The sequence below is a fragment of the Colletes gigas genome, unplaced genomic scaffold, assembly GCF_013123115.1.
Source record: "Colletes gigas isolate AHSC1104 unplaced genomic scaffold, ASM1312311v1 Colletes_gigas_Sc00009, whole genome shotgun sequence".
NCBI lineage: Eukaryota > Metazoa > Arthropoda > Insecta > Hymenoptera > Colletidae > Colletes > Colletes gigas.
This window is the reverse complement of record NW_025106638.1, coordinates 3,344,965-3,361,597: the sequence shown is the minus strand read 5'-3', so window position 1 is coordinate 3,361,597 and position 16,633 is coordinate 3,344,965. Positions and strand designations below refer to the sequence as shown.

Sequence of the window (16,633 nt, the reverse complement as noted above, 5' to 3'; positions counted from 1 at the left end):
CCTAAGCGTTTAAATTCTTAGAATTTCTCTGGCACGCGAATGCATTTACTGACGTCGGGAACATTCAAGACTCGTGATTATAACTTAATAACATTTTATTTAAAAATAACTACTGTAACTCTTTACTCCCAAAGAAAAAATTATAACAAATACGTATCATTGTTTAAAGCTCAATTACTGAAATATTTTCTATTATTTTTGCACGTGCATATAAATGAAATTTCCTTATTTGCTTATATTGTGGTACACACATTTTCTATTTTATCAAATATATTAAGAAAAATTGTCTAACACTGTATAGGGTTTGCTATTTTCCGCGGAAAGACTTAGAACCGAACCCCCACGGCTTTTAACGTTTATATTTATCAAATCGTTACAAAATATTTTACAATGGCGTCCATCGTTAATTTTTATATAAAACAATAAAATATGTATGTACAATATTTTAGTCCATTATTAAATTGTGATCAAGAAACAAGCCACAATCGAACATTATTGTCCCTGCATTGCGTTGTACTATCACATAATCTTTGCCCTGTACTAGTAGCAATTATTGGTAATCTCCTATGTAAACTTACACCATTTATACAGTCATCGGATAACTTTATTTTATACATTACATTATGATCTATAGAATCTGAATATTCTGGTAATTCCCAAATTACAATGTTACCATTTGTACCACCTAATAGCATAAAAAGAATATTTTTGTTAGTTTATATTGTTCCATGATATAAGTATTCATCAACATACCTGACACTATTTGCTTCCCATTAGGCGTGATATTGAATTGTATTCTCTGATTTGTATCAGACTGACGTCCTTGAAAAGAGTAAAGCACGGTTCCCGGATTACGAAGATCCCAGCATAAAAATTCATTGCTGCGTCTAACAGCTGAAAATAATTTTGTACCACAAGGACTAAACTCAATTTGAGTTACACCACTTCCAGTTTTAAATGTACATAGTGGTCCACTTTTATATAAACCTAAATATAAATAAGTACTATAGAATATTATTCGTGGCCGCGTATTTATACAGAGTATTTTAAAAATATAAAACAAGTCGTAACATGTAAATACATTGTGTTAAGAATGAAAAACCACAGAATCCTGTACCATTTTGCAATTAATGTTTTTACACAATGAACGCATGAACACATTTCTCGGTATACGAGAAGAAGTATGTGCAAGCACACAATCAGCTAATTAAGTCATAAATGGTACATATTGGGTGTTATACCAATAAAGTTTAACTACTACTATCTCCATGACAAATAAAGAACTTTTCAATTTCTCTTTGTGAAAGTAATTTACATGTTTTAGCATATCACGTTTTTTTTAAATACCTTGTTTATTTTATACTTACCAATGCATTTAGAATAAGTACCAAAAGCAACTAATCCTGGCATAATTGGATTTTCTCGAATACAAGAAACTAATCCTGTGACATTTGGAAAATCTTTCTTGAACTTAATTGTATTTACTTGGCGTCCTGGTTGTTCCACATCAAAAATTCTTAAAGCATTTTTGAAACCAGCCCATATTTCTCTGACAGAGTCAATAAACTGAATGCTAATCGAAGCTTCTACTTCATCAACTCTGATATCAAAAAAGAAGAAAATATAAAATATGTTATACATATGTCATTATTTGATGAATATTAAACAAAATTTAAGCTATAAATTAGATATAGATGATTATTTCGCGCAATCATCAAATAAATATGTCACATGTTATTCAGATAGTTGAGACTTTTTCTTTGTTTATTCATACCACATTTTTTTAAATTTAATATATTAAAATGCTTGAATATCAGAAGAGATTTTTAGTTTATCTCTTCTGCAGAAATATTCAATTGGTATTATAAAATAATCATAGTATATATTGTTAGATTCAACGCTATTTAGTTATTTTTATTGTGAAACAGATAATGCAACAAATAGAGAGCACAAATATTTATCATACTAACTGATTGTAAGCTCGATACGTTGCTCGTAATTCGCCATTAAAAGCATCCCACAGATGTATAGGACTTTCTCTACTTGTACTTAAAAAGCAGCAAGTCGCAGATTCCCAAGAATTCATAAAAGGATACCAACAAGTATCATATATAAGTCCTCCTTCTTTTACAGTTAATACTGCTGGAAAATTTATAGATGATAAATTTTGGGGAATTTTCTCGCAATATAATTCTCTGGGAAGTTCGTAGATTCGTATTCTAAAATCCTCAGAGGGCACTAATAAACATGTTCCATCCGGAGACCACTGACAACCCTTTGTAAAATTTTCATATAATTCGGATGGTTGATATTCACTAGTTGCTTCGCACAGTAATTTTGGTGAATCGTTCCAATTATAATAAAAATAATTAACAGGGTCTAATGCTTCAATATTTTTAGTATCATCACCGTTATTTACGGTGTCTGTTAAAACTTCATTCTTTTGCACTTTCTGAAATTCTTCTGTATTGAATTCATCTAATTTTTCAATTAAGGCTTCATCCTTTTGCGATTCCTGTGATGTTATTGTATTTATATCTTCTTGCAATTGCGATGATTTTTCAAGCATCGGTAATTCTACCTGTGACATTAAATAATAAATCGTAAATATTATTTCATTATAAATAAATTAAAACATTAAGAAATACAAGTATGATATTGTGATACGTGTTTAAAACAAAAATAACAACTTATTTTTAAACGTACCATGTTCAAAGCCACGGACTTCTCTAAACTTTCCTTAATTTCATGACATTCCATAGATACTTGACAAATACTAACTCCAATCAACAATTATAGTGGATAATATTGTTTGATACGTTCTATCTACTTATTTCATTATATATAAATTATATCAACCCATGTAATATGTTTACGATTTAACTGTTTATTTATCATTCTATCACCGTAAATATAGGTTGGAATCATCGGGTATACAAATAATATACTACGCGGTACTACACCTAAGTATGTAATTATTATAACAGCGATATTATATCATCTAACAAAGTGAAAGATTCTTGATGCGAATTATATGATTTCATGTTTAATTCAATTAAAAAAAAATGTTTATGAAATTATATATAACTTTTATGAAGTTTCATAATAATTAGTACATTTTTGCTAAAATTTGTTGGTAATATCAAGCATTACTAACGTACAGTTTTATTAAATACTTAAATATATGTTGTAATTTATGCAGTAAATGTACTTAATGCTTTTACTATTAATAAATTTTACTATATATGAAGTTAATAGCAATTTTCTATGTATATATAAATGAAATCAACATTCGTTTCTCGAAGGTAGAATGGTAACGTAAGTAAAGGCTCGACTTCTGAATCTGAAGGTCCCCAGTTCGAAACTTACTTGCTACATCGTTCGTTTTCTTCTTCTATCTATCTTCCTCTTCTAAAAATCCATTTTCTGTTGAATAAGAAATAATAAATAAAAGTCCATCCCAGTGTTAACTGTGCACGTATTTAATAATGCACGGTTGTCAAGGAGGACTAATATTAACACTTTGAGCCGTTAGCTTGCCAATGTTCGTTGCCTTCATATGGTACGAAATATATGGATTAATGCGGTTACAAAAAAATTATTTTTTCGACTTCTTAGCAAATTTCAATAATTTCTTTTAGCATTTACTTACTATTGATTTTTATTATTTATTATAACAAAATATTTTTATAAGAATAATAAGTTTACTACTTATATACATATATTATACATATAAACAGGGTGTCCCATTTAAATTAATCCAACCGAATATCTCCGAAGCTATCGATGATAAAAGTTTGATAAGTTTATTCTGAATGGATGGTTAAAGAACATATGAAGGTCAACTTTATTTCCGGAAATGAAATTATATATTTTTTATATACCAATCGACGCAGCTCGTTATTTTCCATATAAAAGTACTAAGCCACCAATTATGAAAAATTATTGGTTTAGAAGATATTTTAATTTTAACATAAAAGTGAGCTAATGCGATGCATTTTCTCATCGTGAAAATTTTCCAAACCGTTCGATTGGTGGAGGCGGACTTATTGAATTCCCGCCAAGTTTACCAAAAACCATCTTTAGATTTCTTCACCTGGGGTTACTTAAAAAATAAGGTTTATATAGATATTTGTACAATTCCGAATAATTTTGCACTCATGCCAAGAGATTTCAGATTCAGAAAGATAGAATGAATCACTGCATCCAAACTGAAGGATGTATTTTTGAATATTAACTTTGGAGATGTAAGTCATAATGCATAAACAAAGCACTACTATTATTATCCAATACTAAAATTGAAATATTTTCGAAATCTGTTAAATACATGTGCATATTACGAAGTTTACAAAAAAATTATTCTGTCAATACAACTTGCAGAGATAATTAGCGGGAAAATAAGTAAAAACCAACATATTCGAAAATAAAATTTGCATATTTTAATAGATAATTCTTTAAAAACATTTTAATAAAAAATGTAAAAATACACCTATTTTATCGCCACAAAATTTAGCATACAGTTGAATAAATATTTAAGAGCTGAATGTTCTAAGGTTTATTTTCTATTGTTTGGAATTTCTTCAACTGTATTTAGTTTACGTCAATGCGTTGCTATGTTATGTTTGATACTGCCAAGTCAAACTACGTTTAGTGTTAAATTTAGATAAACAGTTTATTTTTTTTTTATTTTTTTCAAGGAATTAACTGCTAAAATATCCAAATAAAGTATACAATTCTGTATTTACTTTTGAAAATATCTGTTTTTGTTTATTTTTTCGCCAATCATCATTTAAGTCTATGCTTAATTTTGCGAGTAACTGCAAGTACTTACCATGTTCTCCTACACTCCTTTGTACAAAGTACAACAAAAATTTTCAAATTAAACCACAATCAACAAAATGTTTTCATATTAATTTTGTTATTATCCAAGAACATGGAATGACAATTTAACATTAAAGTAAAATAATTGGTTTTTACAGAAAACTGAATGTTTTACATAATATATAGTATATCAATAAGGATCAGGAATATTTTTTAGACATCACATAAAATAAGATTAAAAAAATTTGTATAAATTTGTATCTTTTTTAATTGTAATGTTTAAAGAATCTCAATAAATATTATATACATTCTTTTTCAAACGATTTTATTGAAAATTAAGTCGAATGTAATTTACACAAGCATAAAAAAACGATCTCTTACTTAAAATACAATGCATCAAAATTCTGCACATTTTATATACATACAATGAAAATTGTTAAAACACAAGAACAAAATATCTATGGATACAAGTTTATACAATGTTTTCTTACTACTTCGAGGGTTAAATTAATATTAAAAAAAAATCTCTCCGATTTTTATTAACGCTCTGTCTAGTACATGTAAAAAATCTTATGTAAGCTGATATATGTTGCATTCGATATATGTAATAAGTATATTTAAAAGTGTTTATTTGGAACAGCGTTTAATAATAACGGTAAAGATACTTAATTCGTTTTGGTTCTTTACATAAATTCTTAATATTAAAGTAAAAAACCAATGTAATAATAATTATAGTAACAATTTTTTAAATAATTTTACAATAGGAAAGAATTATACGTATAATGTGTTCATCGTCTGTGTCGAATAACTTTATTGTGTATGGGGGGATGTAATATCAAACTTCATCTTTAAAAATTAAAATTATGTCAATTTTGTTAAGCGTATAAAACCGAAACTGAGCTCTATTCGTAAATGGCCGTCGCATAGATGGCTGTTCCGATGTCATGGTTACAAAATGTACAAGAGACTTATAAAACTGATTAACCCGTTAACTGCCACGCTTGCACCTATATGAAGAATAAGATATGTATTATACGTTAACTGAATATAAACTACATGTAACAATCAGAGATTATAATTTCGACAATAGTTTGCTACAAAAATGTATAACAATAATCGAATTAAATGAATATATTGCATAGAATGGCAATGAACGAGTTAATGTATTGTAAAACCTTCAAGAGAGATCTTTGGTTCTGTAACTATGCGCTACGTCCAGTTTAGCACAAGCACTCCATCCAGTTACAAGATAGAAATAACGAAAGTTTAGATGAATAAACATCGTATAATGTAGTCAGCATTCAAAACCCTCATTTAAACGACCAATAATATTCCCTTTCACAGAGTGTACATATTACATATTTCTTTTAAATGCGGATTCCAAAAGTGGCCTTAGGTATTCTAAAATAGGATCGACATATGAGTCGCAAAATTGAAAACATTTTGATCCATAATTATATCATATTCTAAGCAATTCCAAAAAGAGTGTATATATTTTTTTCATACATTATGATTGGCTGTTACTTATTCCATTTTACATATTACTGTATAACCTTTACGCTTTATTATCTCTTACGGTGCTTACATATATGTTAAGTTGAGAAAATAATTTTTTTTTTATATAACAAGCAGTGTGTTTAATTTGTTCTTCCATAAATATTTAATTTTTCTTAAGTCTTGTTTATAGATCAATGGTTCCCGTGGAAATTCTCAATTTGCACAGAAATTTTAAAGTATGTATGTATCCCTTTTCCATCGATATAACGAATCATTACCTAATTAAAAAACAAATATCTCTAACCACTGATTTCAGAATCATACATCAGTATGATAATTGTTAATTATTGTATTATGTTCAATAGTCAACTCGTCATGATGCTAAAAATTTTCGTACAATATGAAGTTAGAAAGCGCAAAGTATGTTATGATTACAGCATGGTTTACTATGCCGTATTGAAATCTTTCTAGCTTGCTTTGGTTTTAGTACATTTCTGGATATCACGAGTATACAATAAACTCTCTTACTTGTCAAACATTACTTTTACACATTGTCCTATTTATTTTCAAATCAAACATAAAACTTATTTGTTCATGTGATTAAACGGGGACTGTGTAAACCTTCAACTTGCGTGTCAATTTGAGGACAATGTTGAGTATCTGGTGGACCCCAATCATGTAAGTTTCCACTGTTAGCTAGTCTGTGCGTAAGTCGATGTGCTATCGAGAAACCTCCACTACCTTCCAATTGCGTTAATACTATGATTACTTGTCTAAAATGAATTTATTATATTAAGCGATATAGATCTATGGTTCTTAAAAATTAGACAAAGAGGGAAATAAGTAATAATTTACCTGTGAAGCGGGGGAACACTATCGGCAGTTCTGAGCTGTCCTCTAGTGGATACAACATTATAACTTTCATGGCAGTCACATTTTACATGAATCCACTTATTTACATGACGATTTTCTACCATGACAACAAGTCCAGCCCAACCTTTAGTTAAGTAATAAGCAGTCATTCCTTCCCTTCCCTACAATTAAATGTTTGTAAATTGTGATTAGAGAAACGGTAATTGTTCAAAGGTATGTAAGAAACCTTACTTCGTGCCGCTGTCCTTTTGCTAGAGTTAAACTTATAATAGCATCAGCCAATACAAATGCTGGTGGAGAAATTTGTTCAACTAAAAGTCTCTTTGAGCTATGAATGGCAAGAACATATTCAGGATAACTGGAAGTATCTTCCATTCCTGTATGCCAATGATTAAAAGCCAAACATACAACAATATATAAATCTCTTTCTAGCATTTTGTGACATCCAACAAATCCACGTACTTGTCGTTTACTGTGTTCTACTAGTCTTCCCACTTCTGGTGCTGCTGGAGAACGTGTACGAAAAACAACTATACACAAGTCCAACTGAGACCGTTGTGATTTTTCAGAATTCCTAAATATGTATACAGACATTGTACTACATAAACTCTACATCTGATAACGACGAAGTTAAGTAAGTAAGGTATGTCAGATTTTTAAATAAAATAATCCAGTAAAGATTTACCTTTGCCCTTCTTGGAATAATGTAAATTCCGTTTCAGTGGGTTCCAGAACTGTTAAAAGTACACACGATAAATGTCGAAGAGAAGACAGAGGAGGAAGCGTTCCACGTAATCTAACTTCGCTCCATCCAACTCTAGTTTTACAAATATCGATGCAATCGAAATATTTCAATACATCGTCGAAGGAAATCCAAAAAACACCGTCGGATGCACCATGCGGCATAAGCATTTCTCGTAATTGTGGGGTCCATATAGGGCTGTCATCGGACCAATCACCCTTCCAACTATAATGACCCCACGGATTACGCAGTCTCAACAATCGTATTTCCTATAAAACATATTATAAGAAAAATATTTGCTTAAATATACAGAAAAAGGAGAATTTTCCGTTTGCTAGACAACCGTATTAATTTATGATAGGCGAATCCTTTTCTTTCAAAGATTTTCATAATCACAACACGACAACCGCCTAAAAATATGAAAATATTTGTTTCCCATTCTTACCTGTACATCTCGCACATCGAGAACCGAGTATGCATGCCTAACAAAAAACGCTGGGTTACGTATCACGAGAAATAAAACATGTCTAGTTCGAATGTCTAGAATCTGTCGAATTTACCTTGGTCTCAAACCTTTACGTTGATACTCTTCTTCATCGACCTTCATATTACCACCACCACAACTAGCACCCATTAAAAACATAGCTTGCCTAGAAGATAACAGTTGTGCCCATATTAAATCCTTATCAAGTTCGTCTTCGCTTGGTAAAGCAGACGGTTGCAAAGGCACACCCTCGCAAGGAGCGCCTGTGAGCGTTGCCAAACCCTCTATAGCACGTCCAGAAACTAAAGCTTCGTAGCAACCATGAATTTTTGCTACTGCTTTTTCAATTAACGGCACCCAAAGTTGCTTTCTTTTTGCCTATAACGTGTTTAATTAAATTTATCAGTAAAAATGAATTAGATACTTCTTTAATATCGGATAAACTTTTAGCTGTATTAAAAACAGATTTTTTATTTATATTGCTAATGCATCAACCTGAGAATATACTAGATGACCTCTTTTATCACATGGTAGCAAATCATCAACAAGTACTGTGGTCCATTTTCCATCTTTGCACAATCTTACTTGGTAAGCTCCTTCTGGACAAGTTTCTCTCATTACTAAAACTCTTTTCACAAGTTCATCGCTTTCAGCTAAAACAGCTAAAGCCGAAAGTAACCAACAGTTTCCTAATACACCCTGTGAGATATCAGAGGGCAAGGGTGTTCTAAAAACAGCCCAAGGCAGTTTAGAATCAACATTGATTTGATGAGGCCTTTTCCATTGAACAACATGGTTGTCTTTTGTTTCTGCTGGATTATAATACAGAGACTTTGGAGCTGGTGGAAATGAGTCGTCGACAAAAGGTTCGTTTGTCTATAAAATAAATGAGAAATTTAGTAACAGAAATTCACATGTACAGAGTAACTTTTCAAACTGAAATTTAACCTGCATTGATTTTATGTCTTCTGTAGTTGTACTCGAACATCTATAAGACGCAACTACACTTTCTTCTAAATGTAACCAAGTGTTCTTTTCATATCAATCAGTTTTTTTTCATTATTCTTTACATAAAATAGGATAATTGAAAATAAATACTTTACAAATCCTTTTTATTCTTTGCACTGTCTAATTCGAATCCACTTACAAATAAACATAATACATTATTTAAACGTAAATAATGACCATCTTAACAATTTTTGTCAAACGTAAGAGAACGTATTTTAAGATGCGTAACACACAATTATAGAATGTTTGAATATTTGTTATATTAAAGTAGATCGGTATAGAAATGTTTAAAGACAAAAGTAAGATTTTCTTATGCGTTGCTTCAATGTTTTCACATTTATAAAAATTAAAAGTAATCGCAAAAAATCAATTTATGCGAAAAATGGGTAAATCAACTTGGAAATAAAAGTCTTTTTCATGCTTTTGTAAAAAAAGGCAGATTTTACTGTATTATACGATACTATGCACTTTGTTGTCAGAAAAAAGATGTAGTCTGTTGCAATTGTAAGAATTGCTTGAATAATTACTAGTTAATCGGCATTACCTCTTTGCAATAACGAACAATTCGTTCCCATTTCTCCAATGCTTCTCTTTCCTCGATTTGTCTTAAATTTTCCATAACTACGCTTTCCTGCCTCTGTATTGTGAGTGTACTCGTATCGGATTCAATAATTCTAGGCCTCTCGCCCGATACTTGAGATAAAGTTTTTGAGATTTGGCACATTTCACAAATTCCGTTTGTACTCTTATTTTCGTATGTGCACAATTTACACTGCCACTAAAATAATTGAAACATATTATGTTCTTTATAGATACAAACTTAAAAATAAACTTGCAAATGACGGACAGAAAGTAATGAATAATACGATATGACAATATTTTGAAATTATTAATAATAAGGGATAAGTTAATTTTGAAAAAAAATCGTACTTGACCGTGAGTAGAATCTTTAATTCTTGAATGTTTTCTATCACCAACCGAAGAACCATTTCTTCTTACAGAATTTCTATGTCTCGGAGTTACAACTTTTGCGTTTAAAGCAGTTGCGCAGAGCCTTGGACTCGGACTTCTTGATCCAAAAACTCTGCTATCTTTTGGTACATCTAGAAAATCTGCTAACGTCTTACAAGCATTACAAGTTTGTGCCGACAGCGGATTTCTTAACGTACACGACGAACACACCCAACTTTCTCCTTTCCGTAAGGTAGCATCTTCTAAATGCATAATACTTTTCAGCTTTGAACCACCGCATGCTTCACAGGTTGCTCGTGAAGCAGCATTCAATAATGTGCATTTTTTACAAGTCCAAACCAGAGAGGGTGGATCTACCTGATCGTCTAAATCAGATTCGGCTGTGGCCAATGTAGCAGTTTTTTGCGGGATATATCTAACGCTATCTCTGGATACTACAATCGGAGACTGTGTATGCATAGAACAACTGGTTGCATCCTTAGTAATAGTTATTAAATTAGGCTGAGTTAGCGAAGGAGAAGATCGAAAAGATCCGCATATGTCGCAACCTGTCGCCCATACCGGATTATACGCATACGAACACTTCTGACAAGTCCACATACGTTTCAGAGAGTTTACATTCGATACATCTCCGACAGGACTCGTTGCCTCGCTATGGGCTTTTATGGGTACAAGACCTAATTTATTGTTCTGCTTTTTTGGCAACGGTGGTGGTACATCAGGGTTAGTAATTCCAATGTAGGAGTATTTTGGTCTTGCGTTAAAACTAACAGAATGTGGTGGTACCGCAGGTGGCTCGTCCTCGTTAAGACTCCTACGATTAACAATTTTTTTTCGAGACACATTTGCAACGGACTCAACGTCGGAAAAAGATCGCCTGTAAGACAGCGGACCTGTTGAAGACAAAGCACGAGGTTCCCAAGCAGGTACACTGATAACTACACCGCTACAAGGAGCTGGACTTCTAGGAGCTTTGCATGCCTCGCATTGTTCTAGGCCAGAAGAATTGTCGAGAGTACAATTATCGCAGCTCCACAGAGCATCGTCTTGTGCTTCCGAGACCACCAGACTCGTTGGTCTTTGTATAGTATGTTCGGATAACTTATGTACAACAGATCCATTAGATAAAGAGCGACTAACTTTAGATTTCACTCGCTCGTATATTGAAGGTCTATGTCTTTTTGGTAAATGCTGAGAGGTATCGTTAGTATTTGTGTAAGAAAATGTACTAGATTCCATAGTGTCTATCGGTGATAACGTCCAGTTTTCTCTATCGACTTGTCTTGTTTCGCTATGACTTATACTTGTTAACTGTGCCATATCTATAGAGTATAAAGTAAATATTTAGTATAAACATAAGTTAACTAATATTTATAAAATTTTTGATTAAGTAGTATGTACCCTTACTCATAATCCTTGTATCATTTGTAAAAGTACTTGTTGTATTAGAACCATTTAAAATATTCGCCAAAACTGACGCAACTTTAAGCCAACTTGTTTTACGTAAATTTAGTTTCTTACTTTTACGCGCTCCAATTTGCCTTTTATCAGTTTCAAATATTGAAGAGTTAGCATCACAAGCCGCACAAGTTAAAGCAGAACTGCAACTGTTGTTCAATAAACAACGTACGCAAGTCCATTGTGTTACCAAGGTAGGTAAAGAAGAAGATCGTTTAATTGTTTCTTTTTTACATGGCCTTCCATTCCAAGAATCACAGTGTAATTTCTTTATACGATTATCAGGTATAATTAAATTCTCCTCGAAACTAGAAATTAACATAAAAAATAAATTATAGCTTGTAAAAAAACCACAGTCGAGTTATATGTAATATCATGGAGAAGAAAAAAGTTAAAAATGTAAAATTTTGTTTCTATCAACAAAACTATAATGTTTACTCATATAAGCCATCGAGTTTAATTCTTTATTATGTACAAAAGTCATATACATGTATAAATATAAAAAACTAAACTAAATAAATTGTGGTAATGAGAGATAAAATGTTTGCATTTGTTGATACGATAATAGTTGTCCATACATTTACCAAGGCAATCAACAGATAAATTCAATAATGCTTTGAAATTAACTTAATACAATATGCATTCAATTTCTTCAAGGTTAATGTTTTGCAGATTGCATGAACCATTATTACATGCATTTACTATTAAAAATAAAATTGTTTCAGTGAGAGAATAAACTGTACTATGAAGTATGTTTTTTAGGAAATAATACATTACATTAGACAAAGATGATTGTAATCATAGAATATAAGGATTAAAGTTTTTAGAAAATTTGAAAATGTGATTTTGATACTCTGTGCACTAGTGTACACAAATACATGGAAGTCAAAGTAGGGGAGGGGGGAGATAGGTGGGGAGGGGATAAAATACTATGTAGAGGGACAAGTAAGAATTTCCTCACCGATATATGAGATCGGTCTCGACGTGTTCATGAGTCGAATGTGTACCGTCCGTCGGTGGCTTGTCTAGACGAAATCGCAGCGGAGGTGTTGGCGAGATACACAGTGAAAAAGAATCACCTTCCTCTTTGTCCTTTTTCTTTTCCTCCCCTTTCTCACCCGGAACTTTTCCACACTCGAAGCTCAGATTGAGCCTGAGGTTTGCCTTCTCATCACTCTTAAGTCGAGTAAGGCCGCACCTGGCGCATCGCGTGCTCTCCGTTGGATTTATCAGAGCGCACTCCGAGCAATGCCACTGCAGCACCGATGCGATCGAGCCCATTCTCTACGCGTAGTCATGGCTCCTTTGCTCACAGGATCACTGACTTTTGTAGCCACGATCCCTCTGTTCAAAAAATAAACACACCTCCACGCAACGACTACGATCAACGATGTCGTAAAACACGCTCCAAGAAAGATCCTTTTGACCGTGGCGGTTGCCCGCCGTTCGTTGTCATATGTTTCCAGACGGCCATCTTTTTTAGCCCCTTCTTCTCGTTCATCCAATGTTTTATTCTGTCTCTTTCTTTAGTTTTCCCCGCTATCCTTTTCGTTACGGTTGTATTACACGATGACAACACAAATGCACACTTGTAAATCAGTACATATACAATTTTCTTTCCCTCACTTTTTATATACCCCTTTACACCATCAAATTCTTAGTCACGGTTTACTACCTTTCTTAACGACAGTCTATTGCTAAATATGCTTCAACGGTCAATAGTTTAATCCATTATCGTTTCTGTCAAGCCAAAGCTTAACAGGATGGAACGTCAATCCCAAATGGTTTAGACATCATCCGTACACGCAGCTGTTTCTGAGTTGGTTGTGTTGACTACAGGGTTGCCACACAGGGCTGTATGATTACTATCCTTGGACATAACAATTGACATTTTTAAATCGAAAAACTATCTCAGTATTTGCACTTTTTATTTCGTATAAAATGGAATTATTGATATCCGTTATTTTAAATCGATCGATTAAGAAAGATTAATCTCGAATTAATCTTTCGTTTCTATTTCAAGTAGTAAGCATTTTTTGCATTTTGAATAATAAAACATTTTTAGAATATATATTTTTAGTGCATAAATTCACATTATAGTAATACAAAATATATAAACCTGAAAAAAGTTATAAAAATAAAGAAATAGAACATAATTATGATTCGTACATTATATATTTATTATTCGAATAAATGTTTAGGAAACGTTTTATCGAGTATTTTACTGGTAATGATTAGTTTTAATATGGTTGTTTTATTTTTGTTTTATATCTACGTTACTGGCTTGCAAATTATCATATGCATTGGCGACATCTACAGAAATATATGTTTTACTATATATATATACGAACATAAGGAAGATTATAGTACTAAGTCCCTGTGGCGCAGAGGATAGCGCGTTGGACTTCTAATCCAAAGGTCGTGGGTTCGATCCCCACCAGGGATGGTAAAAAAGTGGTGTAACAGAGTTTTAAAAATTTGTTTACCACGATATAATTTTTTTATTATTTTTATTAACATTAAACGCCTTCTAAATGATTTTTGAATTATTCGCCTGTTATATACGCTCATTCACATTGTGATTAAATAATAGTGGCCAAGAACAAATTACTGAAATATCAAATTTGTAATACTTTTTGAAATGTACTTAAATTTAATAATAGAAAATTTGGTGAGAAAGGCATATTTTTCACTATTTCGCAAACGAGTTAATCTCTAACTTTATTTTATGCATTTTATCGTCTTCGTTTATTCTGTTGGTAGTATAATATATTAATACATATGACGTTTTCTAATTAGGTATTGATAATAGAGTATTAACGTATTAATGCTATTATTCTAAAATACTATGTCTTGAATTCTATATCGTTTCGAAATTCTATAATATGGTATGCGTAGTATGTACCTAAACAGTTTAAACATAATATACTTAACCAATTATATTTTTACTCATCAATTTAGTAAATGTAGTTGATTTTAACAAAATTGAAATGTGATGTGTGTAATTCATATGAAATGATGAAGGAGAGGATCGTAATGTTTCGAATATGTTTGAAAAGTGCAGAACATCAAAGTTTGCGATTTTTATTCATTTTCAGAAAATCAGGCTGCCTGCACAAATGAATTTTTTCTCTGAAACTATCAACTGTATTGAGTTCCTCTTTTTAATATGTTGGTTTTCCCTGTCTAGGGATATTCTCAACATTATTCGATAGTTCAATGGGGTACTTGTTATTTTGTAGTATTCTTAATGTCAATGACATTATTCAATAATTTACAAATGTTAAGGTTCATTTATTGTAAGCTCTTTAATCATGTTGTAAGTTGTAAATTTGAAGCATCGGTTACCAGTGATCACCATAACGGTCAATGTATTAATAGTCGTTTTCGCAACACAAAAATTATAAACAAATTCTTATATTACAAATTTCAAATAGAAGATGCACCTTTATAAGTCTAGAAAATAAAATTTAATTTTGTATGCTTTTTCTACAAAATAAGTTATTCTTTCTAGGTACTCGACATAAACGCTTGACGATTTGGTTAAATTATGTTATTATTTTTCTAATAAAGATGAACGACTTTTGTATTGTGATGTAAACTATCCAAAAATATAACAAAATTAAGTATTGTCTTTTCGTTTTATTTGCATGTCAATTTTGTCTTGTAGAAATTTAATTGTGTTTCTTCAACATCACTTTTTGAGTTTATGAACTCATTGTAAGTTGAAACTGCTATTTTAAGCAGATTATAGCTATATAATTGTATACTACATTGGCTCAAGTAATACTATAATAGATTATGTACAAGTCATTAACTCTATCTTATAATTTAAAAAAAATGCCATGGAATAACAAAGTTTTGTATTTGTCGCTTTATAGTATGTACATATGTGGTAAGGAATGTAAAGATCAAATGCTATTTAATTTTATTATAGTTTCTAAGAGTTTAGATTGCTATACAATAATCATTTATCATTTCTTGATATGATTGGAAAACAATTTTCTAGGTATACAATATGTATTCTAACATGTGGTACTCACTTCAGTGGTTGATCGAGAACATAAAATTAATAAAAAATGTGCCTTGTTTAACCTTGTTTCTAAGTTAGAGCATTTATTACCGGAAATGTTTGAAATTTCTGTTAAAAACTGTTTTGAAAGCATTAAAGCTTAGAGAAATGTTTTATAAATCATTTTCAAATATATTGAATAGGATATTAAAGCTATACAAAATTGGAGTTTTTAGTTTGAGCATTTTATAATTATAATAATACAATTAACCCTCTATAACTCAAATTATATTTGATTTGTGAACAAAGTTCTACAATAAACCCACCAATAAATACTAATAATGGGACACATGTATATTGAAAAGTAAATTTTAAATTATAAAATAATTGTAGACAAATTGATTGCAGGCCTCACTGTTGCTTTAAACCTATAATTGATACATATATTTATAATGGAATTACATAAGACTTCAAAAAAGTAGATAATGTGTATGTGACTTTAGAGTAACGCAGAGTTATATAGAGTTAATATTGTACAAAAAGAAGTACATTACAGATTACTTTCTTTCAAATCTTACACTTATACCTTACATTGACTTTATTCATAATACTAATTTATACATACACTAAAGAATATATGAGGCATTGTGGCATAAGTTCAGCGTACAGTTCTTGTAGCTCATTTTATTCATAGATATTAATTATTATTTATATTTTTATTGAATTCATCTTCATGAAAAATGTTTAAAATCCTTTTTTCTCGAAA

At 31.2% G+C, this 16,633-nt stretch overlaps 2 protein-coding genes and 1 non-coding gene across 7 annotated transcripts; 1 reads left to right on the top strand and 2 right to left on the bottom strand.

Annotated features, from left to right (window-relative positions):
* Window positions 1-68: 68 nt before the first annotated feature.
* On the bottom strand, window positions 69-3,477 carry LOC122397534 (telomerase Cajal body protein 1). 2 transcript variants are annotated; one of them, XM_043396765.1, is made up of 5 exons: window positions 3,370-3,477; window positions 1,971-2,581; window positions 1,368-1,600; window positions 754-987; window positions 69-685 (listed from the first exon to the last, which is right to left on the bottom strand). In XM_043396765.1, exons 2-5 carry the CDS (start codon window positions 2,567-2,569, stop codon window positions 468-470), a joined length of 1,284 nt encoding a protein of 427 aa, XP_043252700.1. In that variant the 5' UTR covers window positions 2,570-2,581; window positions 3,370-3,477; the 3' UTR covers window positions 69-467. The 2 variants fall into 2 exon arrangements, with proteins under 2 accessions (XP_043252700.1, XP_043252699.1); XM_043396764.1 differs by lacking the exon at window positions 3,370-3,477 and adding an exon at window positions 2,707-2,945.
* Window positions 3,478-5,285: 1,808 nt separating this feature from the next.
* LOC122397533 (calpain-D-like) lies at window positions 5,286-13,675 on the bottom strand. Of its 4 annotated transcripts, XR_006259114.1 has the most exons (12): window positions 12,817-13,675; window positions 11,799-12,163; window positions 10,356-11,719; window positions 9,970-10,203; window positions 8,913-9,293; window positions 8,494-8,795; window positions 8,379-8,415; window positions 7,877-8,202; window positions 7,423-7,765; window positions 7,174-7,352; window positions 6,847-7,091; window positions 5,286-6,596 (listed from the first exon to the last, which is right to left on the bottom strand). XR_006259114.1 is itself a non-coding variant. In XM_043396760.1 (11 exons), exons 1-11 carry the CDS (start codon window positions 13,134-13,136, stop codon window positions 6,911-6,913), a joined length of 4,032 nt encoding a protein of 1,343 aa, XP_043252695.1. In that variant the 5' UTR covers window positions 13,137-13,675; the 3' UTR covers window positions 5,286-6,910. The 4 variants fall into 4 exon arrangements, 3 of the variants coding, with proteins under 3 accessions (XP_043252695.1, XP_043252696.1, XP_043252697.1); XM_043396760.1 differs by having other exon boundaries at window positions 5,286-7,091; XM_043396761.1 differs by having other exon boundaries at window positions 5,286-7,091; window positions 11,805-12,163.
* Window positions 13,676-14,228: 553 nt separating this feature from the next.
* Trnar-ucu lies at window positions 14,229-14,301 on the top strand. The gene has a single exon. It is a non-coding gene; the product is annotated as a tRNA-Arg (tRNA).
* Window positions 14,302-16,633: the final 2,332 nt, after the last annotated feature.

Coding starts and splice junctions, on each gene's coding strand:
- LOC122397534 (XM_043396764.1), bottom strand. CDS start 2,760: ATGGAATGTCATGAAATTAAGGAAAGTTTAGAGAAGTCCGTGGCTTTG. Junction 1,601..1,970: donor ACGTATCGAGCTTACAATCA/GTTAGTATGATA, acceptor TTTTGATATCAG/AGTTGATGAAGTAGAAGCTT. Junction 988..1,367: donor TACTTATTCTAAATGCATTG/GTAAGTATAAAA, acceptor ATTTATATTTAG/GTTTATATAAAAGTGGACCA.
- LOC122397533 (XM_043396760.1), bottom strand. CDS start 13,136: ATGGGCTCGATCGCATCGGTGCTGCAGTGGCATTGCTCGGAGTGCGCT. Junction 8,796..8,912: donor GTCATCTAGTATATTCTCAG/GTTGATGCATTA, acceptor AACACGTTATAG/GCAAAAAGAAAGCAACTTTG. Junction 7,766..7,876: donor TTATTCCAAGAAGGGCAAAG/GTAAATCTTTAC, acceptor ATACATATTTAG/GAATTCTGAAAAATCACAAC.